The sequence below is a fragment of the Ammospiza caudacuta genome, chromosome 3, assembly GCF_027887145.1.
Source record: "Ammospiza caudacuta isolate bAmmCau1 chromosome 3, bAmmCau1.pri, whole genome shotgun sequence".
Lineage (NCBI taxonomy): Eukaryota > Metazoa > Chordata > Aves > Passeriformes > Passerellidae > Ammospiza > Ammospiza caudacuta.
Genome location: NC_080595.1, coordinates 6,080,418 through 6,106,105, shown reverse-complemented (window position 1 = coordinate 6,106,105; position 25,688 = coordinate 6,080,418). Strand labels below are relative to the sequence as shown.

Sequence of the window (25,688 nt, the reverse complement as noted above, 5' to 3'; positions counted from 1 at the left end):
CACTCAGAATCTGCCACCAAGCTACTCAGCACACAAGTGCTGGCCTTTAGTGTCCCCTGCACTCTGTTCCAGCTCCATGCTCAGGAAGGAAATGGACAGCAACATTCACATGGTCCTGACAGGTTTATTCCAGCTGCAGGAGGGCACCAGCGCAGCTGGATTAGGGTAGTGTCACCAGCAGGATTTCAGCATGTGTCAGGCACAAAGGGAGAACGGACTGCTGACACAAGTCACCCACATGCAGGATATTTGTTCATACAAGCCAATTGCAGGAAGAGTTGAGAAAGTTATTACTATTATTTCTACATTTGCCTGCTTAATCTTGTTGTCCTAGTTACACAGCCCTGGTGACTAAGGCAACCAGTCTTGGCAAGTAAGACACAGAATGCAATGAGATGTAATACAAATATTTAAGATTACTCTCAAAGAGCAAAAGCAGAAACAAGTAAAAGCAATTCTGTGCCCCCAGCATCACCCCCAGTCTGCTTTCATTTTCTGCATTTCTCATCACCTCCACAGCAGTCTGAGCATGGATACTCAGGTGGGTTTGTGGCACCCAGGGGACCCAAACTGGGCTGAAAACCCAAATCAGGTGTGCCAGAGCTCCCCACACACTCCCCCTTCACAGTGAGTAAACTGCACAGACACTGACATGTACAGTCCTGTGCCAGACTGAAGATCAGAACTCATGCTACCATTCAATAAACAGCTCCTCTTTATCCATGTATGGTCTCTGCAGCAGGCAGGCTGCAGGTTCATAACGCCCTGGAGCATTTCACACAGGCATTCCAAGGCATCTCCATCTAGGAACTGAGGAACATGACACTCCTGTGGTTTCTGAGATCACTATCAGCTCTGCAACAATCCCAGTCCTGAGCACATATTTGCTTCTCTGTTCTTTTTATCAGAGACATACAATACCCAGAACATCTCAGACTCAAGGCTGTGAAAAGTTAAGTCAAAAGTTACTTTACATGAACCACATGGCTTGGACAATATAAAGGCATTTCTGCTGTCCACAGTCCAGAACCTCCAACTCTAAACTCTTATGATCATGATCCAAGCACATATCAAGCCCAAAACATAAGCAACTCTTGCTGTCATGGAACTCCAAGTAGCGTTTCCCTAAGCTTTTTCTCTCCATTTGCTACTAAACTTCACATAAATGGTAAAACACTACATGATTTATATTTTAATCAAGATATCAGTTATGCAGAACCTGTAAGAGTGAAAACAAAAATTGGAACAGCTTTTGATAGACACTTCATGTTTAGCTTGCCCTGAACACTAAGTATGCAGCAGTGCTGGGCACCTCACAAGAAACAGAAAAACAAGACTATTGTGCTGGGATGGGTGATCAGATGCTGAGAAGATGAGAAAATTTCAATCAAGATATGCATATAATAACCCATGATGCATCATTATAAAAAGATGTGTTTAAAATATTATTTAAAAGGAAAAAAAAGATAATTTTATCCCTCTCCAACCCTTAATTATCCTATATTAGAGCTGTGTATAGGACTTAATTATTTAGGCTGCTTACCTGTTAGAAGCTAACCACATAAAAGAGGAAGTTTCATTTTCTCCCTTTCACATTTTCACACCCAAAGAGAATCACCCAAGACCTTGTGGGCATCCTCATGAGAAGGCGTGGAACTTCAAGAATAAAATCTTCACGAATGTGGAGCCAACAGTGCTGCAACACTGAGCTCACAGGAGTGAAAGGGACAGTTCTGCACAGGCTGCATGTTCCAGGGTGTGGGATGGAATTCCAGCTAGGAAGCATCAGGCCCTGAGTTACCTCAAAAGCTTGGAAAATTCTGCCTTCCAAGGGCTTCACCCAAGGCCTTGTTGGAGCTACATTCCACTCAAATGAACTTCAGAGGAATGACCTCTCTTGAAGCAAGCACTGCGTTAAAGCAATGTTTCTGCTTAAGTTCTCAATATTGTTTCACTTAAAATGAAAACAGCTTAGGGTTTTCAAATCAGTCTGACCTAATGCAATGGGGCCAGGACACAACTACTTTTGAACTACAACTACAGCAGGAATAAGCAAGCCAAGGCAACAGGGAGGCTGCAGAGAGGCAGAGGCTCTCGTTTGTGTGCCCAGCCGGAGGGAAGGCGGGCAGGCACCACTCTCTGCCCCCACCCCTTCAGAGGCTGCTTTGCTTCTCCAGCAGGCAATCTGCCCCAAGGCCCAGCCCACAGTGTCCCTTCTCCAAAGTGGGATGAATAACAAAGCTAATTTGGAAACCAGAAACCAGGCAGGGGCTTGAGGAAACCTATGCAGGTTGCCAGAGCAACTCCACAACTCCATGTCACCGGAGACCACCGCACTCAGAACACTCTGACAGCAAAGCCCTTTCAGCACCTGGAGGACAGCCAGCTACCCAGTTTTCTGGCAGCAGGACTGCAAGCCTAAGTAAGATCAGCCCAGCTCAATCTTATGAATGGAAGATCTCCAAGGGACAGCAGAACAGCTGGCATGGCCAGTGCAGGCTCAGCATCCAGCAAAGCCAAGCTGGGAAGGTACTGGGAGGCAGATCATTGAACTGCCATTGTGATTGATTCTCCAAGTTTTTCCATTTGAGGGAATGACACTCTGGAGAGCAGCACACATGGGGTGTGCAGCACAGATTTTTCTCTGTTAAAAAGTAGCCTGTGTTGCTTCAGCACAACAGGCAACAAAAACATCAAACTAGACCTATCTGAGTGATTAATCCTCAGAACTACTTTATAAATGCTGATAATAACTCGAAGCACCTTCCAGCATTTTCCAAAAATCAAAGAAATAAAACTGGGAGTTTTCCCTTTCTTCTTGTTTATATCCTCTCTCAAAACCTGAACTCAAGTAGCTGATATTAAACAAGTGGCTTAAGCCAATACTGCAATCACTCTGGCTCACAGCATTAGCAAGGGTTAAGCAGGCTTAATGCAATTGCTCTTGTCAGCCCCTCTGACTGCTTGGAACACCAGAGAAAGATCAAATTATTCCAACAGAAACAAGAGATTAATCCACCACTCACATTTCTGTCAGTGGGGCTTTTGCCTCCCTCTGGAATATCCTGATTTGACAGCAAGGCCAGCCTCACCTTAGGGGATGCTGTGGGATGCCAAAACTCTGCAACTGAATACAGGTGAAACATAATAAACCCCAAATGTGCACAGACAAAACCTAAGATCTGTGGTTTAACTCTTCCTGCAAGAAAAGATATTTAACCCAGCAACGTGAACAGCTGTGAAATATGAAGGAAAAATCCAGAAGATACAGGTGACAACCAAACTCTGAGGACAGAGATGGAGCACATGACTATGAGAAGCTCCTGCATCTGTTACAGACGCCTTGGATGTTGGATGGCTGCATAAAGCACAGGGCACCTGTCCCTGGGTCTCCACGAGCAGGCTCTGTGGGCACACCTGTGCATGAACCAGCCCTCCACCTCCCCAGATTAATGCTGCTTACTCCTCAGAAGGCAGGCTGAGCCAGTCTCCCACACACTTGTATTATCTGCTCAAAGAACAGCTGCTCGCAGAGACTGCAGCCCTGGGTTTCAGACTCAAGGTCAGTTACCCCACACTGCAAAAAGAAAGGCTTGAAGGGAAGATTTCAATCCTAGAACAAAGACTGTGGCGGTATTTGTTAGCTGCTTTGGCATTTGTTTCTTCAGTTTGCACTGTTTTTGATAAAGCTGGTATCTGAGCACTACTGATAATTTATCCAGCACACACCCCTGACTGAGAGCTGCACCCCTGGTGAAATTGTTTCTAGCAAAAGATTGCAAAGCCCTGGGAATTTCCCTGCCATCCACTTGCTGAATGATGTTTACTTGGAGCCCCAGATACACCATGGCAATTTGGGCTTAAAACACCTCTGTCCACTAGAAACTCTGTAACAGCTTCAAACACAAAGAGAAAGGATGATTTCTCACATACACACACAAGCAATATCCTTGGGAATCCCTGCACTTCAGTGCATCTTCACTGAGCTTTGGTGCTTTCAGAAGATTTTATTATTTTTTCAGTTGGAGACATATTTCCATCCCTGCAGAGAATTTTCTTCAAGGAGTCACCTGGAAAAATGTGCCAGGGAAGAGAACACCTGATAACATCCCCATTAGAACTGGCACTCTGTGAGAAATACCTTATTCTACTCAGTTATCCATGTAAAAGGATAAATGTAAGGAGTGCTCCCTACCCACATTAATCAAAGGAAAAACAAATTTGTGAAGAAATAAAGAGGAGGGTTTAATCTGTTTACACTAGCACTAAGTCAGAATGACCTTTCCTTCTACCACTGCCTTTCTCCCAGAGATAAAACAGCATGGCTCCATTTTCTGGACTCTGTGCTCCAGGCTGTGCCCATCAGAGAGCACACAAAGGGCAGCATGGAGCAGACAGATACCTGGGGTGAGGAACACTTACTGCCCACAACCAGGTTCCCACAGGAGCCTGGACAATTCCCCACCAGGCTCATTTTCAGGCCCTTGTCACAGATGCTCACAGAAATCAAGTAACATCCCACTTCTTTGGAAACACTGACAATTCCTATCAGAAGGTGCAGGCAGGGAGCTGGAGAACCAATTCCCACCACCAGCACCCAATGCTGTATCCTGTGGTGTTCACAGTCTCTGAAAAATCCCTTCACCCAGGATTCTTCTCCTGGGAATCTGAGAAGCCTCAGAGAAAAAAGAAAACAATTCTTATCTCATTTGCTTCTCCTGTGTTGTGCTCATGTGGAATGTGTTTGGAGATTGTTTACCCACAGGTGATTGTTTCATTGGATTCTGGTGTGAGTTGTTTTCCCTCTTTGGCCAATTGGGGCCAAGCTGTGTTGGGACACTGCAGAAAGAGTCACAAGTTTTCATTATTATCTTTTTAGCCTTCTGTAAGTATCCTTTCTGTATTCTTTAGTATAGTATAGTATAATAATAAATACAATTAAAAAAAAAAATAATAAAATAAAAATTAAATTAAAAATAAATTAAAAATTAAAATAAACAAATTTTAAAAATTAAAAATATTTTAATTAAAAATAAAAATTAAACATAAAAAAATAAACACTCAAAAATAAAATCACTTTTAAAATTTTAAAAATAAAAAGAAGCATTTAAAAAATAAAAAAAATTTTAAACAAAATCAAAAATTATAAAACCCCAAATAAAAAAATCCCAAAATTAAAAAAATACCCAAATTTAAAAAATACCCAAATTTAAAAAATACCCAAATTTAAAAACCCCAAATAAAAAAAAAAAAACAAATAAAAAAACCCAACAAAATAAAATAATTTAAAAAAAAATTTAAAACCAAAATACAATACAAACCTTCTAAAAACATAAAGTCAAATTCATCATTCTTTCCTTCATCAAGACACCCTGCACATACAATGGTATCCTTCCCTCCCTGTGGTTCCCAAGCAGCACTGTGTGTCATTGACTCAGCCCGTTCATCCAGCAGAGAACGAACCTAAAACACAATGAGCTGTTTCCTTCCAGCCAGCTCCTCACATAACCAGGCATGTGCTGGAACCAGTGCCAGTGCAGAGCTGGGAGGCTGAGCTGCCAATCTGTGCCACTGCAGGTGTCCCTGCTGAGTCCAAGAGGGGATCTGGAGCTGGGCCTGAGAAAGGAACAAAGCTCTCCCACTGTGGGAACGCAGCACAACATTCCTGAAGTGCAGAGTCACCGAGGGCTGGAGGTCCTGGAACGTTGCCAGAAGTGTTTGGTGGTTGGACTTCGATCCTGCACGGGAGACGACACCTGTATGAGGATGGGAGGATCACACGGGGATAAATGGTGAAGGGATAGGTTAATTATAGTGTGAAACACAGGTTTTAGAATCTCAATACAGGGGCGTTTTAGGGAGACAAGATGGAGGAATTAGGGCGTGTCCTGTCCTCCTTCTTCTAGTCGTCCATCTTTTGTGGTGATGGTGGCACTTTGAGATTGGTTCTTACTGAATGTGCACTTGTCAATAAGGGTGAAAGGTATTGGGGAGAAAAGGTAAATATCTTATACGTAGTTTTGGGTATAAAGATAAGTGACTGCCCTGAGGGCACTCAGTGTGCTCATGGCTGACGTGCTGTGCGGACCTCTGTCGGGCCGAGAGAAAATATTGTAGATAAGAATTAACAAACAACACTGAAGACCGAAAAACCTGAAGGCCCCTTTTGTCCTTTGGAGTGGGGGCTGCCCCAAGGCCATCCTGAGCCTTTCCAGGCCATTAAAAACAGCCGAGAATGGGACATCCCACCTTCTTCTGAAAGAACCCAGTCAAGGCATGAATCATCCCCAGGAAGCACTTGTCATGCCAACCATACATATCACCCAGCAGAAAGGCATGCAGGGCTTCCAGTTAAGATAAGACAACAGCAATTAGCCACTTAGGGGTGCCTGTCACCTTTCTCTCCCTCAACACACCTCAGTTCCTCAAGTATTGTTGGCTTTATTTGAGTACTTTTATTTCATCTATTTTGTCTTGCCTTGAATCCTGCACCCTGCTGCACAATTTCCACTGACAAGGCTAGCTGTGCTCTGTTGAGAGCTCACACAACAGCTTTGGGTCATGCATCCCAGCTACCTGCACCACAGCCCATGAAAGGTGCCGTGCAAATCATGCTCTTTGGGGAAAAAAAGCAAAAAAACCCAACAAGTTGATATTTAAAAAGGTACTTATGAGAAAACCATTCATCTTATATCTAACATTCAGCTCACATCTAATATGTAAGCCTCTAAACCTCAGCATGTAAGACTTCCCATTGGGGTTTTATTCCATTCTTTTTTTAAGATTAGGAGGGCCATAAATCTTTTAGATCTGTCTGGCCTGACCTTCTGTAGAGCATAGAAAAACAACATATTTGCTCAGGCAAAAAAGAAATGGCAACACACCAAAACTGTTGTCATCTCATTGCAGGGGTTCCACACTGCTGTCTCCTTATCACAAGAGTTTCAAACCTTCCTGGTGCTTCTTGTGGGCAGCTTCTCCAAGCACTGACTCTTCTCACAAAACAGCCACTGACTCCAGCTCCCTTCTCACCCAGCCACCCCACTCTTTTATAGCACTTTTCTTCTCACTGGTTACAGCTGGGGCCTGGTAAAGTCAGGCCTGCTCCTAATCTTTGATAATTGGCCCAGCTGCAACTCCTTAGGGGTGAGATTACTTTCTACACTATCTTTATTTTCTTATATTCTATCCCCCTACAAAAAAACCCCTGAGGAATGGAGGTTTATCAGCATCCATCTTTTATCAGCAAGCAACAAAACTTGGGCTGGTGTCAAGCCATCTCTGAAATTTACCCCCTGTCCACAGAATAAAAAAGGCAGCAGAGCTGAAAAGCACCTCAGATATGAGATGCAACTTCTTGTAACAGACAGACAAAGCAGCAGCTTGATGTCCTGTATTCATTCATGGAAGCCAAATTCAACACTGAAGCTCAACAACTTCAAAGTCATTGTTGCTTTAAACAGCACCAAAATCTTTACACCTACAAACAGTCATAACTTTTTGGAGAGCTCTGGTTCCCATCCTGAACTGACATACAGCCAGGGAGTGACAAGATGTTCTTCAGACATGGGGACAATTATCACAGAATCATAGACTGGTTTGGGTTGGAAGATCGTCTTGTTCCCACTCCCCTGCCATGGGCAGGCACAGCTGCTCACAGCCCCATCCAGCCTGGCCTTGAGCACTTCCAGGGACAGGGGATCCACAACTTCTCTGGGCTAATCATCCTCATAGTGAACAACTTTGAGTTTTGACAAGTTTGAGAATTTTAGGTTGTCCTATATGGAGTCAGGAGTTGGACTTGGTGATCCTCATGGATCCCTTGCAGCTCAGGGAATTCTGTGATATTTGAACTGTAAATATCTTAACTCCCTAGCACCTGTAGAACATCTGTAGGATTTGCTCCACACCAGAGTCAGCCAAATGTTCTGGCAACTTCCAGAAGGGGTGCAGAGAGCTTTTCTTTTTTCCATATTCCCAGGGCAGAAGCAACTCAGAGGAGGAAGTGGCTTCAAAAATCTTGGTTTTCCTTTTCTAAGAAATAACATTTATAACTACCTCGCCCTCCAGAAGCCTCTCCAGTCGGAGATAGTTACTTTAGTGGATCCTTCCCATCTCTTCTGGAAAAAAAAAAGGATGGAGGACAGAGCACTGGACGATATCTCCTGACAGGGAGGAGTAAAGATGAGGGGTGGTCATGCCTGGAAAGTTGGCATTTCTGCCCACCTACCCACAGGCTGACAGCTGCCTTAGAAAATGCTGGAAAGCTGGCAGATTGTTTCCTCTCTACAAAACCACACAAAACCAGCTCCATGGAAGAGAAGATGGAAGCCAGCCACCATGGCTGAAGAAATGAAAAGCATTGCATCCTTCCAGAAGCCATGTTTGGATTTTCATCACACCCTCTTTTTGCCCTCTGGCTGCTGCTACTTCTAGAGAGCCCCTAAAAGGCAAAGCTCTTCTACAAAGGGGCAGCTCCTCAGCATTCATGCCACATTACTCCATTCTCCTTTGGACTGGTGAGAAAACTCACTCAACAGAGAGAAAACAACTACTACAAACTTATCTCCAGCTGCTGGGAGTTAGTGGTGGATTTGCACTCAAACTCATACTAACCAGTAAGCCCAAAAGCCATTTCCAGGCAGATTTTCCACCTGAACTCCCAGGGCACAGCAGAATATTTCACACAAGGCAGCCACACCACCTCATGCTTGCTGTAATTCTCTTGGTGTGTTACTAAACTACTCACACTGCAGATGATTGAGCAAGGCAGCAAGAGGCTGGAAGTCTGCCAAGAGCCATTGAGAAACAGCCTGAAATGCATCTGAAAGGACAGGGGGGAAACTCAACCACACACCTCACAGTGCAGCTCTCTCAGTTCTGTTATGATATGGACCTGTGGCCTCCAGAGTTGCCTGGAGTTAGGAGCAGGATTTTACACCCAGTTTTATCACTGGACGTGGCCCAGTAATTCACAACACACAGATGCTTTAGGAGCCTCTCATCCATTTCATCTAGTAGCTGCAGCCACAAAGAAATACACTGAAAATTCCTTATTTTATTAGATATCTTCCTTCAGTGCAAAATCTGCATACAGCTTCAAAATTAGATCTTTATTCTTAAGAAGAAGAAAGCTGCTAGCCTTGCTATTCAGAGGATGACAATCCTCCAAAGCACAACCTCTGCAGGCAAAGTAAAAAGAAAACAAAGCCTGCCTTTAATAATCACAAAGCTTTACAAGAAAACTCCTGCTATCACTGCAACAGAAAGCACATGCCAAATTCTGCAAGGGCAGGGAAGACAGGCAGGCAAGGAAGAAATACTGCTGTGGCTCCTAGGGAACTCTAAACACTTTTGTTCTCAGGGATATCCATATGGAAAAGCAGGTTTTTTCCTAGTTCCTAATATCTCAAGGCCTTCCATTAGAGAAGAAAAAATAAATCATATTTAGGGCCTATTTGTTGGATACCCACATAAAAAAATAAATCATATTTAGGGCCTATTTGTTGGATACCCACATTATACTGCAAGAGAGCTCATCAGGTTCACTCCCCAAGGCAAAGCTGGTGTAAATCAGAGCAAAGGAAGCATTCAGTTAGGTGAATTTGCTTTAAGTTTATCCATTGGGGCAATTTAATGACAGTGAAACATTGTGGTGAAACTCAGCACAAGCAACAAATGAATGTGTTCCCGTCAGTAAATCTTCAGACAACGAGTCAAAACCAAACTCAGGGCATCTCAGACTGGCAATGGCTGCACTTTGGCAGCATCAACTGCAACATAATACAAGACTGAAAAGCTCTTTTGAATCAGTTGTATGAAACCTCATGCAAATTCCAAAACCCCAAAAATCTCTCTGTTATCTTGTTTCACTGGCCTGGTCATTTTACTACCAGGCAGTTCCACCCCAAACCATCTGTCATTAGCAGATCTAGTCCATGAGCAGTTTGTTCAGGAGCTGCTTCTCCTCCCAAACATTGCAGGCTGTTCATGCACAAAACAATGTCACCAAGCATGGAACAGACTCCTTCCCTCAACACCCCTTTTATTTAATCCTAAACATGAAGGCTTAATCCTTACAAGTATTTCTATCACAGCTGAAAAATGGGAAATCTCAAGGTAATACAAAGCCTGAAAATAGGAAAGGAAGAAAATCAGCAAGTACAAAACATGGCTGGCTTTCACTCAGCCTCTCCTGGCCTTTACATAACCCAGATGTTTTAAGATGTAGTAAAAACTTAAGAACTGTGAGAACCAGGGAAATAATAAGCAAATGGCACAGGCTTGAGTTTCTCCAGTGCTGACAGTTGTCACACAGTTATACAGTTAATGACACAGTTGCAAAATGTCTTTCAGTTCAATAGGATAGGAAAAGTTCTCCTCCATTTTTATCCCATATAACACTTAATTTGTAGGGATATTTCCTACTGCAAAAATAAGGGAAGAAGTTGTTCAAAAGCCTTCTTTGAGGCAGCCTGAGATTATCTCTCTCAAGCCCAGAAAGAACCAAGTTATTTTCCCTTCAGTGGCTTCATTTCTCATAGTCAACAAGTAAGAACCAGGACACTCAAAAGATACATCTAGAAATCCTCTCACTGTCACCAACCAATCTCTTTTCCTTTTTTAATCTCTTCCATTCTCTTTTATTCTCTTCCTTCTTTTTAGGAGATTCCTTTTTTCAGCATTTGTTGTTCCGCCTGCTGCTTCTGAGGAAGTTCCCCCATGTTGCTGTCTGCCCTTAGACAGAGAAACTGTATCACATATGAATTCACCTGCACTGTCAACAACTCGGGGATCCTTCTAGAGAGCCACCAGCAACAAATGGTTATTCTGGATAACAGGAACTGAATTCTGAAACTTCACCTGTTTTATTTATACAGTAAAATGTATAATTAGTGCTGGCAAAACACCATGTAACTCTACACTTCCTCTTCATAATCTCCTTTGGAGCACTGATGTCACAAGGAAGATGTTCTGTAACCACCCTGGGACATACTTACACTGCACACTGCTAACCTCAATGGAAACTTTGTCTGGCCTGAAAACACACCTACTCTAAAGGCACAGACCAGGGAGCTTCTTCTCACACAAATTTTGCCTGGATTTTAAACCTTGATCCATTTAATTTTTCCTTTTTCCCAAAGAGAGTTCCAATATCGTGCACATCTCACAGTCAGGTCTCCTTGAAAAGTCATTTACTCTCACAGTATTAGAAAAAAATTAGGCTGTAATTAAGCAGAGTTATAAACCTTTGGTCACTTGGGACCTGAAACCTATTCATATTCATGTCAACAGGAGTGTTTGTTGCTACAACCAGGACTGCACACAAGACATCATTTCTCAAAAAGAAAATAATCTTCTGGAGGCAATACTTATTCTGCCTTCTGCTCACAGCTGTGTTTAGCTGGGATGTGACCACTCCTGCCAGTCCACCCCCCACCATTCTGCATTTCTGCATCTCACCCAAAGAACAGCATTTCCCTTGTCACAGCTTACAGCCTGGTTTCTTCCCTAATCTCACAGCTCTGCCAGCTCCCAGAGGAGAAATAACCATGGCTGCAATGGCAGAAGTGGTCTTTGGAAAATGCTTTTCAAGATTCCTCTTCTCAAGAGTGCACAACTATCAGGACCTGCTAAAAGCTTCAAACTTCCCCCAAAAGACACTCAGATCTACAAAGGTAGTCATTCCATACCTAGACAGATAGACAGGACTCAAATTTTGGGGCCAACTGTTCTCATGCTCTTTCAAGAAGCTCCCAGTGCTCAGTGTGGAGCCTCATCACAGTTTTTTCAGGCCAAGGCAAGGGGAGGTTTGATGATTTTCTTTACAGGCACCACATCCCTGCCTGCAAGGGTATGAAACCAAGATTTCTCTGTTCTAAGTGGGATCCAACAGTGTCAGGATTAAAGTATTGCTGTAACTGGATTGCTTCCTGCAGTCACAAACAATAATCAGGTTAAGAGATTTCCTTTCCCTCCTCTTGCCTGGGCTGTGAGTAGGCAGAAGTTACAAGGCAAGTGGGTGGCTGTTAAACTGTTCCTACTCCAATTGTTTGAGAGGAGTGTTAATTTTGGGTTAATTTTGCCTCCTACTCATGGATTTAAAGGCACATTTACCTATGCAGGGAGCAAGTGCACCTTGCTGCACAAACCATGAATGAAACAGACTCCTTGAAACCAATCTCTCAGCTCTGCATCCTTTCACACCACAAACCCACACACATGCATCACTGGAGAGAACACAGCTGAAACAGCTTAGCCTGAAAATGCACCTTCTCTCCCACCCCCTTTCCTGCACTCATATCAGCTTTTTCCAGGCTGCCTTCTCTCCTCCTTTCCCCCTCCAGATTCTCAATACCATCCCACTGGAAAAAGACAACAAACCCTGAGGATGGTTGAGTTACCTCCACAGCACAGCCAGCCAGCAAATAGGGGATTGGAAGGCAGCCAATTCTCCACCACAGGGGACCCAACAGCACCTCCAAGCACCCTTTAACCACAGATTTCTATGAAATATGGCTCTTTGGGGCAGTTGCTCTTGACAAGACAGTACAAAAGTGGGCAAATAGATGAGAAATTGAGAGAGCTGGACAGGCATTGTGTAATTTCCTAGCAGATTCCTGTGTGAGGCTACAACTCATTGGCAGTGTTGTTCACAATACCCAAATATTTGGTAAGGAGTGACAAAAAATAAAAAGGAAAATTAACTGAGGACAAACCAAGCAACTGTTGCCCCACTGTGTGAACAGGAGACTTGCAGTGACATAACTACATTTCCTAGGCCCTGCTACAGCAAGACTTAATTGCTCTTAGAGTGATGCAATCCAGATCTCAACTCTAAATCTGGATTTGGGCAGAGACAAAAGATTTAATCTGTCACTGCCACTTTTTAACTGCTGGATGAATCCTTCACCTCTGCTTCCCCCTCACCCATGTTTATCCAAAGCACAGAGTAAACCCCCCACAAAACAAGCAACATTTCACTGCAGCACATCATGCAGCATCTACCACAACAGGATGTGAGGCTCTGCCACAGCCTCCTGGCATGTCCTGTCACACAAGCTCAATTCCAGATAATAAGGACACTGTCAAGAAGCATCTCCTGGGGATGCATGAGGATCTGCCCCAGCAGCCTGAACCCTGGCCCAGCATGCACAGCATTCCACCCAGTCACACAGCCATCAGCCTCCCTCATGTTCACTGCAAGCTGTGCACATACTCACTGCCTCAACCAGGAGCAATAGCTTTTCTCAGCACAAAGAGCCCTTAAAACCTCAGCAGAAAGTCCAAATCATTTCTACACACTGCTCCCCATATCTCAGCTAGATTCCAGCAGCTCCCAGGGGATTCCCATCTGGCAGCAAAGCAAACTCTGCCAGTGCTCTCACTCTCAGGTGGTTTTTCTCCCTATCACATGCAAGAAAAAGGCAACACTGTGGCATGGAGACAGCTGTGAACAAAGTAGGGAGAACAGGAACCTGAGTCATAGCTGTGGCTTCAGGGAGGGAAAAGGATACCTCAACTAGAAGAGCAAGCAACTTCAGAGCTGAATCTAAGCCTCACTTCAGTGTCCTAACCACAAGATCATCTTTCTGCTTTATTTTCAAACAATATTTTCAAACTTTTACTTGTTTAGCAAAGAGCACATGACCAAATTCATCAAGGCTGATGTATAACAGCCTTCCCAGAAACCTTAAAAAGAGCTTACTAACCAATCCACAGGGCAATGGTAACATGCTGAACTTTTAAAATTATCTTTTCTAGGCAACAAAAGGGGTACACTAGGTGGGACACACCCCATCTTTACCTGGCCACTGCTTTAAAATCACTGTGTTAAAACTTCCAGTTGTTCACTGGGGCTCTACCCAAAAGCCATCTCAGGACAGACAAGTAGTGGAAGTCTGCAGCAGCACCTGATCTTCTCCAGAGCATTTTAGCCATGCTGAAATTAGGCATCAGCAACAGCATGGCCAATGTCATGGAACTTTCTTCACAAATGTAACAGATTTGGAAATTTTGTGTCTCCATATGCAGCAGAATTGCTGCACCAGCTGTCCCCAAATCCAAGGCTGCTTTAACACAAGCTGCAGCAGCGCCAGTTTAGCAGAGAGCAGCAGTCAAGGTGCAAATGCACCACACCTGCTCCGAGCCTGTCAGGGCCCTGTTGCTGAACAGCTCGCTCAGTCTCCAGGCTAAAATAAAATGTGTTAATGAAGTAACCACCACAAAGCATCGGTGATTACAAAAACATCACTTGCAGCCTTCTCTGCAGAAAGGAAAGCACAAGTGCTTCAGACACGGTGACAAGCAGCTTTGAACCAAGTGAGAAAGTGCTAATGGGGATGCAGAACAGACCACACTCTCACACTCATCACCTGGCAGAGTTTGCCGGGATACACCTCCATGACTGCTGTGCCAAGGCAGCTAGGCTGGGAAAAGCGGTGAAATGAGGTCAGCGTTAGGTCACTGATACACACCAACTCCTTGCATTATACAGAGGGTAAAGATCTACCCACAAACACTGGCAAAAAGCAATCATGTGCCACACAGCAGCCTCCCTAAAGTGTAGTTAACACTTTTCCTGCTCATGCTTAACGTAGAGTTCACATTTCATTACATTGCTCCTCCTGAAGTAGCACGGACACAAGATTGTCATCCTTTCCACTTCCTCTGCTTTATCTCGATCTGGCAAGCACCTGAGAGCTGAATCCCTGCAGGCTCAGAACATTGTGCCGGGTTAAGTTACACCTGGGACAACACACTGAAGCAATACGAGCCCGTGAAAGAGTCTCAAACCAGCAGAGACATCCGTTTTTTGAGGCTTCTTCAAAAAATTAAGAAAAAAAAAGTTTAATTCTCAAGAGTTTCACAGTTAGGATTCTTCACCCAAAAGAGTGATTCGTACCAAAGCTGGCACATTTGTTCTTGGGCTTTTCATCAACAAAAGCTGTTAATAACCAGTGCCTGTACAATGAAGTTTTCTGCTCAGATCCTTGTGGGTGGAGCAGGAGCCTGAAACAAAGCTTGTCCATACTTCCACAAATCAATACAGCAACAGCTAAAATCACCTCCAAATAATATTAATTTCAGTAACACACAGATGAGATGAACACAGTGAAACTGCAGAGCAATGGGAATGTTGTCCTTTTGTCTGACTGGAAGTTAAGGAACATAAGAGGCAGGGGAAGAAAAGCTTGAAATGTCAAGGGACTTGACAAACATCAAGGAGAAATTTAATAAATTATTCATATACACAGGAGGTGAAATCCAAACAGGACATTCAGATTCTGCTTCTGACAAAGGAGCACACAGGAAAGGAAGGAATATCTGGAAGAAGCAGCCTTGAGCACAAGGTATGAGAGAACTGAAAGAAATGTTGACTTATGGGACTTATTTGAGGGATGCACATAAAAGAAAGTTCAGAAAGTCTAGAAGAAAAAAGCTGATATTCATGAACACTGAAGAAATGTAAAAGCCATTAAAAAACAACCCAAGCAGATCAAGAACACAGTTCAGCTGAAAAACACAAGCCATACAAGAACTAGATGTAGCTTACAGCTTCACAAGGAATAGTCTTTAAATTATGAGAAAAAAATCAAACTGCTTTGAGAAGGGAAAAATTAAGACTTGGATTGAAAGATTGCTCAATTACAGGTATGCAAGTAAAACCAGAAGCAAGGAAAAAATCATGACAACAGTGTCAAAAGTATCACAGGCACAGGCAGGGCTTTTGGGGGAAAGGAGCAATGAGAAAAAAGGGAATGTATTGATAAAGCAGAAAATAGACTAGAAGAAGAAGCTGAAGGAACATGGAGGGAAATCCTAAATACACAGGGGCTCTTCTAAAAGTATATAAACAATGTAAACCTAAATGATACTTATCTAAATAATATGGATACTTAAATTGTTACTGAAAATAAAACAGCAGAAGAATCAATGAGAGGCTTTGCAGGAACAGGATCTTCTGTCCTGGTAGAGAAAGCTATTAAAGAACAAGAAAAATGTAGCAAAACCCTTTACCAGGGAGTTACTCTTATTCTAACCCAGCTACCATTGCAACTGTCCAACACCTAATTGTTAACAGCTTTCAGTTTTGGAAAATGGAACTAAAGACATGAGTTCTGCTGTCATCCTGAACTGCCTGTACTGGTAAGGATTTATTTATCACATATACAGAAAAACAGTAAATACATACATTAAAATACATAGCTGGGTGTGGAACCTGGACATTTTTTGTCGAGGAAATGGTCCCACATGCCCTGGCTTTGGATCTCATGCTACTTAAAATATGCTCACACTAAAGAATAAGGAACATGATAAGAAATGGAAGTTTAAAAATCAGCATGAGTAAGTAAATAAGGAAAACACAGAACAAACACAGACCAGGAGCTCTAATTCACTGAACAGAACCCCTCACTGAGTTAGACCACAATGCACAAACCAGGGCATGAGAGATGGCAGCACTAGAAAGGACAGGGCATTGCAACAGGCCAGCAGACAACGTCAGCCTGATGCTGGGCTGTGTGCACTGAGGCTGGATCACACTGCAGAGCAGGGAGTGGTCTCTGGAGCCACAGTTGCAGTGTGTTCAGGCACCTGAAATATTGCAGCTCTGCTCCCAGCACGCTGCCATGAGTGTACTGAAGTCTCCAAACAAAGCCTCATTTAGCTAAGAGACTCCAGCTACAAGAGCAGCATCACTTGAGCTGTCTGCTTCCCCAGAGGCTGAGACAAGTTCCTGCTGCCACATCCCACACAGAGGAGTAAGACACTCTCACTTCTTGTTTCCCAAAACAGGATTCACCAGCTTTGATGTAGTTAAAAAAAAAAAAACCCAAAACAAACCAAAACAGAAGCACAGCCTCCCTGTCAGCTGGGATGCTGAAAGCTTGGACAAGATAACATCACAAGGTATTTGGAAAACAGCTCTGGCCATATGCTCACCTGGCATGCTATAAAATGCAGTATGTTTTTTACCTCTGGCTCTCTTTGGAAACAACTTTTAAAGTTGATAGGAGACACAGCTTTCAATCTAGAATCATTCCAGGTTCAAACAAGTACACAAAAGCATCAGCACAGACTTAAACCACAGAATGGATCCCTAAGGGAACCCTGTAAGCTGCTGGTGCTCAGTAATTCCTTCTTTTGACAGAACAAAGCCCTGGGGATGGTGATCCCAGAGAAGGGTGCCAAAGATCAGCCACAAGTGACTGAGGATGCCAGAAGTGGAATGTGCACTCGTGGTGTCCTAGCACAGCAAGAACAATGGAACATTTCTGATAAACCATCAGAGACCTGTTGCAACACAGCCTGGCTAATGAATGAAGCACTGGAAAACAAGGCTGGGATGCAGCATGACAGGTCCTCCAAATAAAATCAAACCCTCAGGGAAGTCACTATGAACATTTTGCAAGGAGCACACCCCCATCAATCACATCAGGAGGGCACACTTGTCCCAAGTTCTGCTCAATTATTGTGTGCTCAGAAGGAAAACCAAACGCTGCCAGAAGAAATCCCAAATGTGTTCCACTGCCACAGAGAGCTACAGATAGTGGACAGCATATGAGACACATTATCCTGCAGGCCTGTAGCCAAGCCCATGATATTAAGAATAATAAGCAATCTGATGGCTGTTTAGAACATTTTGTTTTCTATATAGGACTGCAAGGAAATCATAATTCAAACAGGGCATATCACCACTTATAAGAGACTGTTTCCCTACAAGAAACTGTGGCCTCTCCCAAGCACTCTGGGTCTGAAGCTACATCAGTTTGTCAAGGAATCACAGTGTCTTCGGAAGGAACAATCTGGAATCATTTAACATTCCCAGAGGTGCAACTCTGTAGCTTATCCAAACAGAACAGATTTTGCTGAGGTTGGAAGTTTACCATGAAAATGTCTGATTTACCCAGGAAACCACTCAAGAACATCTCAGGCAGATAAATACATATTCTTCCAGCTGGAATAAGCATTTCTTAAAGGAACACCCAGTTCAGAGGCTCTTGAAACTTTTAGGGGGTGTAAAAAACACAGAGAATGCTCTGTGCTGAGAGTAAAGAGACCCCTGAGCCCACAGCAGCCCCTTGATGTGGCTGTGCCAGAGGAGAGCACGTTCCTTCACTCCACACCACAGGGCAGGAACTGTCACTGAAAGGATTCCTCAGGCAATGGAAGCATGCAACCACACCTGCACAAATAAAGTGTTAACCTGCTCCCCACCAGGTAATGGACACTGCTGGCTGCCCAAACAGGAAAACTGGGCTGCAGAGACAAGAGCATTCACCTCATGGAACTCCAGAGGATCACCCTAGCTGGCACTTTTGGGATACTTCCAGTTGTACTTGCAACAACTGCTCTCATTCCAAGAACACATTCATTAGGCTGTAACTCTCCAAAAGAAAAGTTTGCAATTTATAATGATAGAGAATCCAGAGCACCTGCTGGAATGTAATATCCTGAAGGTACACACACAAAGTGAGCCCAGAACATGCATTTCCATCAATCAATGCCTTTCTAACAACCACACACAGAAGACACTGTGTTCAGGCACACTGTGTGGGTGGCAGCAAGACTTGGAATGTTTCCTCATGCATTGTACTGAGATACAAGGCATTGTGGATGAAATGCAGGGTATTTGAATCCTTGCAGTGCCATTCTTCAGTGCCAATCCTTCAGCAGCAGCATCTGCACAGGTAGAATCTGCCTTTGCAGCAATACTGATGCAGCAACCAAAACACAACTTGCATCTCTCACCTCTAACTAGAAATATGATTACTTATCACTGAAACAACATCCACATAACACTGAACACAGTAGCTGTGTCATGGAAAAAGTGAACACAATCACACAATCTTATCTTGTTTCCTAATTAAGAACTCACATTTATGGACGCTCAGATGTTTAAAGAAAAAAAAAAAAATAAAAAGAGCAGTCCTATTAAAAGAGGTGGAAAATACCACTATGTGGAAATAACAAGACCTCAAGCATGTGTGCACCAAGTCCTTTGACACATTTTTTCCCAACACACAAAACAATGAGAACACAGTGAGGCATTACCTTGATGCAGACGGACATTTTACCTTGGCAATGCTCCGGTTCACTTCTGGCCTCTCCACGCAGTGAAAATCTGCTACTACCCCTAAGGGGACCTACATGCAAGGCATCTCAATAAAGACATTCCCACCTCAGAACACTGCTATAAAGATTCTACTAAGACAACTGTGAGTGGAAGTTAAGGCTGATTGATGGACTATTTCAGCCAAAGTGTGCTTGACATCCTGCACTGTGAATTAAGCAGGTTTGCTTTCCCTCTAAGGCACTGTGATGGGAAGCCAATCATTTGGAGCCCATGGGCAGCCCCACTGAAGATGCAAAGAGCATTCTGTATCATTTCCAGGTGTTTACTTCTTTCTGCCTTTCTGCATAATAACCCACTGCCTAGAACATTCAGCTCTGCCTCCCCTGGCAGCCACTTAAGCCAAAGGCAGCAGGGCCTAGGCTTGCTCAGTCAGTTCATAGATTGGTCATAAAGAGGTCACAGATCTCTCTCAACTTGGCCCTGAAAAGAGAAAAACCCCAGCAGGAGGGATGACACCTCCATCCAGAGAGCAAGGCAATCTCCAAAAATAAATGCGGACTTCATTCAGTGGCACATGCCCGATTCAGCCAGAAAAAACCTTCCCTTCCAGGCAACAGCTGAGCTCAGACAGCCAAGATCCTCCTGCAGGACACCAAAAGTCCTGCAGTCACTACTGAACCCACCCATGCACTGGGGCTTGTACTTCCCACTGCCCATTTGTACTGGCCCAGACTCTTTCTGGCAGCTTGAAGGCCTGGACAACCTGTCCTGCATTAACAGCTGAGCAAAAAATAACCCCACAAAGGCTGACCCAGCCCAGCCCCACTCCTGCAGCAGCCAGAGCTGCACCTGCAGAAAATCAAACACCTAAGAAGGAGCACAGGGACATCTTCTATAAAGAGATAATCCATATCTTCTATAATCTTCTATTAAAATGCATCTTCTATAGCATTAAAACCAGTGCAAAGTTCTTCTTTCTCCAGATATCCGTAAGTATGAAAAAATGCAGACTACACATGCATAAGGGATAGAGAAGCCCAAGGACATTATTGCCCATGGATGGAAATTATTCTGCCACCACTCCCAAAGCACAGTGAGAGCAGGGACCACCTGTGCTGGGCACAGCAGAGCTCCTGCCTTGAAGAACGCATCAAGAAGAAGAAGAACACATCAAGAAGAAGAAGAACACATCAAGGCTGCACCACACACCAGCAGATCAGTAGAGAGAGAACACAGGCAAGCAATAAAGAAGCACAGTGCACAGATACACCATTGACAGCTCAGCTTTGGGGCTTGAGCTCACTTCAGCTAACTGAAACACTTGTCTGACATGTGCTATCCATGACCTGCTCACTCAGGAAAGCCTGGGCTAACAGAAGGCTGGAAAACACAGAATCACCAGTTCCACACTGGTCACTGTGGCCACTGGCAGGGCTTCTCCAGACCTGCTGACTCTACAGAGGTGACAGCACATCATGTCAGAGCCATGGCTCTGAAGGAAGAATCAGCTTCCATTAGCTTCCTCCCATCTTAGCAGATGCTGTGTTTGAAGATACTCCAGAGATGACATTTCAGATGAATTTCACAGAAATTCCCTGCAAGCAGCTGTGTCAGATGGCTGCCCCCTGGGCTGGCAGCACACAAAGAACTCGTGCATTAGAACAAGCATCTACACAATGGTAATGGAAACTGTCCTTGTGACAAGACACAGGATTCACTGGGCCAAACACCAGTTCTACAAACAACTTTCAGACTGATTACACATCACTTCTCACCCACTGGCACGCTGCCACCCGTGTAACCCACTTCTACACTCTTCTACACTCAGACTCACTATTCTCAGTCATGCTGTTGTGGTTTGCCCAAAACAGTTCTGCTCTCCCAAGCTCCTGGAGCACTTCCATTTGTGAAACATGCACATCCTTCACCATCACTAAGCTCTGTGCTTTGCATATGCAAATTTTTTCCACAGGAAGTCAACCTGATAATTCTGTCCTGCTCTCCAAATTCCAGCCTGGGAGTAAGCTGCCCACAAATGAACAACACCTCAAGTCACTTTAAAGCTATGAAATGATCACTTGCTTCCTGCTCCCCACAACAGCCTCAGCATGTGTCATCAAAAGGTGCACAGGCTTTTAGCAGACACATGTTGCAAACTCCTTCACATCTGCTGCCTGCTGAGCCTAGCAGTCCCTTAGGCACCACAATCACAGAGGCTTTCTCTAGTTAGTAGCTTGGAGTATTTTGGAACGTTTCTACTCTAGCCCATCTGGCCACACAGTCACTGAGTTTCCCTGTACACACTCATCCAGCAAAGCCCTTTCACAAAGGCTGGTATCCTGCTGCCCTACAGGAACGGGTTTTTTGCTCACCCTCTTGAATTTTACACCTCTAATTTTTGTGAAACACTTGAATACATCACTGCAGACAACACACCACTGCCCAGAGACACGAGGAACCACGGTGACTTCCTGAATCTGCCCTGTAACTCTCATGAGAAGACCTGATGAGAGTCTGGTAAGATGAGTGCGCCGAAGGACACCCACCCACCTCGTTAACACACCAGGCACCTTCTGGCTCTATGACAGGTGTTCATAGGCACACCTAGCCGTACTGACAGTGGTGACATCCACACCACCCAGCTTGTCTCCCAGCCCTACCAGAGATACAGCTCAGAGTTCAGCTGGCAGCACAGAGAATCCTTCCCGCTGCCCCCCAAGGTCTGGAGCGCAGATGACACAGGCCCAGGGATGCGGGTGGGCGCTGCCTGGCTCCGCGGAAGCGGCTGTAGGGCCATCACCGTTCACTTCGGGGGGACAGAGGCAGCTTTCCCGAGCACGGCCGCGACGATACGCGATACAGCCCCTCTGAGCCCCAGGGCCACCGCGGCACGCACCCGCCAACATGGAAGCAACGCAGCCGCGCTCGGCGCTGTGCCCCCTGCCCGCCGCCCCCCGGGGCCGCTCCCGCCGCAAGCGCCAGCGCCGGGGCTCGCCGCGCATCAGCCGCTGCCGGGGCCGGGCCTCCCGCCGCCGAGGAGCGGGGATGCTGCGGGGGCCGCCTCCTCTCCCCGGCCCCGCTCGTGTGCGGGCTCCGCGCGGCCCCGGCGGCGGGGCGGCTCACCTGGGCACGCAGCTCGGCGCCGACCGATCGATCTCCCACGTGGCGAAGAGGTTCATGGGCACCGGCACCGGCACCGGGCTGGCCATCGCCATCGCGGTCGCTGTCGCCGCCGCCCCGCCGGCCGCCGCCGGAGGCCCCGCGGCGGGGCCCGGGCCCAGCACGCTGCTCGCCGCCGCCGCCGTCGCCATCGCCGCCATCCCGCCGCCGCCGCCGTTGGCGCTGGGGGGCGGCGCGAGCCCCTCGCCTCAGCGACGGCCTCCACCCCGGCGCGCGCGCGCGCGCGCGCCCCCGCTCCCTCGCGGGCCGTGACCAATCAGAGCGCGGCCGGGGCGCGGGCACGAGCCAACCGGAGCCGGGAGAAAGGGCGAGGACCGCGACTGATGGCAAACAGCCAATCGGAGCCGAGCGGGAGGCGGGGCCGCGGCGGCCGCTACCCAATCGGAGAGGCCGGCGGGGCGGGGCCAGCCAATGGGAGCGGCGCCGCTGCCCCGGCTCGGCTTGGCGGGGGTAGGAGGGCGCGGCGTCGCTCCCTTTAAAGCGCATCGGCCGCCGCCCGCGGGAGCGCGCCCAGGGGCGCGGTCGGGGCACGTCCTGCTGCCGGTCCGTCTGTCCGTCCCCGCACCGGGCAGCGGCGGAGAATCCCCGGGGCTGGCTAGAGCCTCGGCCCTGCATGAGTGGCGGCGATGGCGAGACATGGCCGGAGGATGGGCCTGAGGAGGAACGGAGCAGCCGGAGCCGCGGGCACGGCGGGTTGAGGGCAAAAGGAAGCCGAGACCTCTGCCTGACTCTTTCCTCGAAACACTTGGGAACTCCTGTCACGCTACAGGGAGAAAAGCAGAAACCCCCTTCAGTCCCACTGAAGGTCTCCAGCGAAATGCAGCAAAAGGAGGAACCTCGTCGGCCAGAAACTGCAAGTGGTGGCAGCCACAAAATAGCAAAACAATGGGCAAAAGCCATTTGTGACCTGGAGACCGTGCCCAGAGCTTCAACAGCTCAGACTGTAAAGCATGTGCAGGGCAGAGCATCCCTAGGGACAGAGGTGAGGGCAAGCCTGTGACACTGCAGCTGGACAAGTGCACTCTGTTCTGGTAGAAAACGTAAAAGTTCCCTCCTGTACCTTGCCTCCATCTGTCTGAAATGGCTCTGCCTCTTGAAAAAATGGGATGTCAGAGAAATCAAATAATCATAATAGGGTGGTACTGGCTGAGGGCTCCCAAAAGGAAGCAGAGATGGTCCAAGAGCTGCACTGAAAACTGTGTGAAAGAAACAGCCAAGTCAATAGTGGTCAAAGCAGAAAACAAAGAAAAGCCAGCAGCTTCTGCAGGGAGCTGTGCTCCTCAATGCATTTAGCAGTGACAGAGTTTTCCATGGATGCAGTGTTAATTCCAGGCAGATTGTAAAATGTGGCTCATGTCAGTGGAGGAATTAGACTCAGAAAAGTGGCAGCAGCAAAATATTGCAAAGCAGCCCAAAACATCCATGGCTTCTACTGTCAATCTTGAGTACTGTGTTTTCAAAACATTACCAGTAAACATTTCAGGGGCACCTTCCTGAATACTGATGTATAATTTGAAATCTATCCCTTGCACCTTTTATTTTCACTTGCATTTGTCAGGTCTACACTTGCCCTGCTGTTGAGGTTCAGGATGGTCAGTAACGTGCTGGGAATTCACATCAGATTCCAGTTTGACTAGATGGACAATCTGAAACATTAGCAAGCTTTTACTTTTTGTTCCCTGCCCACCTTCCCAGCCCATTTCTGCACATGATAAATGGCATGGATCACAGCAGAGCTGCCCAGACCTCCTGACTTGCTCACAAAACAGCTTGATTGCTGCTTTAATGCATTTGCTTTCCTTTAAGTGGGTCGTTAATGCACAAGAGGACCTTTGCTGACAGCCTTGGTTCTCTAAGAACATTTTCTAGGGGATCTTAGCAGAGGCCTTTGTGTAAGAGCAGCTGGACCAAGGATGAGCTGCATTTTCATAGCATTCTGCCAATTGATGTGGAAACCTTGGCTTTGCAGCCAGAGAGAGTCACACAATGGTCATGGCCTTTTTCACAGCATTTTCACCCACCATTGTTTGACCTCAGCTGGGTATCACCACTGCCTTTCCCCAAAAGCAGCTGCCTGCTCCAGAGGAGCTTCCTAGATGTAGGGTCATGATTTACCCTGAGAAAACCCCTTGCAGTCCCTCCCCAGCTGTTTGCTTTCATCCATTTGCTTTCTAGTCTGAGTCACCATTCCTGGCTATTTGTGGGTACTTTAATAGCATTGAGTGCTCCGGGTTTTCAGTTCCAGGAGACCAGAGGCACCTCCCTGCTGAGCCCAGGGCAGCCTGCTGAGGTGACTGCCTTCCAGGCACTTCCCAAGGGCTGGCATTCCTGCTGCTCCTCCTTTCCTGAAGGATGCCCATCACTTCCAGCCACCTCTGCTCTGCCCTGGGGCTGTGCCATGGTTTACAATTTGTGATTCTTTCTCAGAGCTGTTGGAGCTCAGGGCACGGTCCCCAGGTCATAAATGGTCTTTAGCTGTCACAGCCACCCCTTGCCGTTTCTGGTTGATGAGGTTCCTCTTTTCTGCTGTGTTTCCTCTGGAAGGATGTTCAGTGGGACTGAGGTGCATTTCTCTGCCTCTTTCCCTCCAGCCAGTTCCCTTCATGTACTTCTTGCAGCTCACTTGGGGTTTTTTGGCCTTCTGGCTTTTTTACAGATGAATTTCTATTTATATATTTGTTCTCAGGCTGTTTCAATGTGCTTTATTTATTTGGGGGCATGTCTGCACGGCCCACTCTTCATTTTTTTCCTGTCTTCATGTTATATTGACTTTGTGCTTACAGCATGACCTACCCATAGCTGTGCTCTTCCACACATGGTGGCCTTTCCCACTCTCTGGGATCAAAATTATCCTGTGTTTTTCACTGCAAGTCCCAAATCCTGGTTATCTTCCAGCTTAAACAGAGGCTAGTAGAGCTGTCATCACATTCAGCTGCTTTCCCAGCTCCTCTTATGCTGAGACCTTTCTGTGTGCCAGCCACTTGCTGAGGTTTGCTTCCTTGTGGATATGATCCTTGAGGACATCAGGGAAATGCTCTTCAGCATCCAGATAACCCATTTGAAATGTGCCTTCAGAAAAGCTTATTTTTACTTATTTTCTTTTATGTGTCACAGCTGAAGCTCTCAGCACGGTCCCCAGGCCACTGCCTGCCTTTCTCCATTACAGCCACTGCTTGCTGTTCCTTGCTGACAAACTTCCTCTGCTTCCCACAGCTCCCCTTTGGGGATGTTAACACGACTGATGGATTTCCCCATCTCTGAAAAGGGACTTTTCATTGCCAGTGATGGCACTTGTGAAAAACGCCAATCACTTGTTTTTAAAATTTTAAAAATTTAACAGTAATAAAAGGGTTATAAAAATAGTAATATAATTAGAGTAATAATAATTTGGACAATTTGAATTAGGGCAATATGAGACAATAAATACAAA

At 45.9% G+C, this 25,688-nt stretch overlaps 1 protein-coding gene across 1 annotated transcript in view; it reads right to left on the bottom strand.

The window, feature by feature from the left end:
• Positions 1-22,389, bottom strand: part of LOC131555302 (phosphofurin acidic cluster sorting protein 1-like) — a 54,704-nt gene extending 32,315 nt beyond the window's left edge. The window contains exon 1 of the mRNA XM_058801220.1: positions 22,202-22,389. Within this exon, the coding sequence (XP_058657203.1) occupies positions 22,202-22,389 (188 nt within the window). The remainder of the gene's footprint in view (positions 1-22,201) is intronic.
• Positions 22,390-25,688: the final 3,299 nt, after the last annotated feature.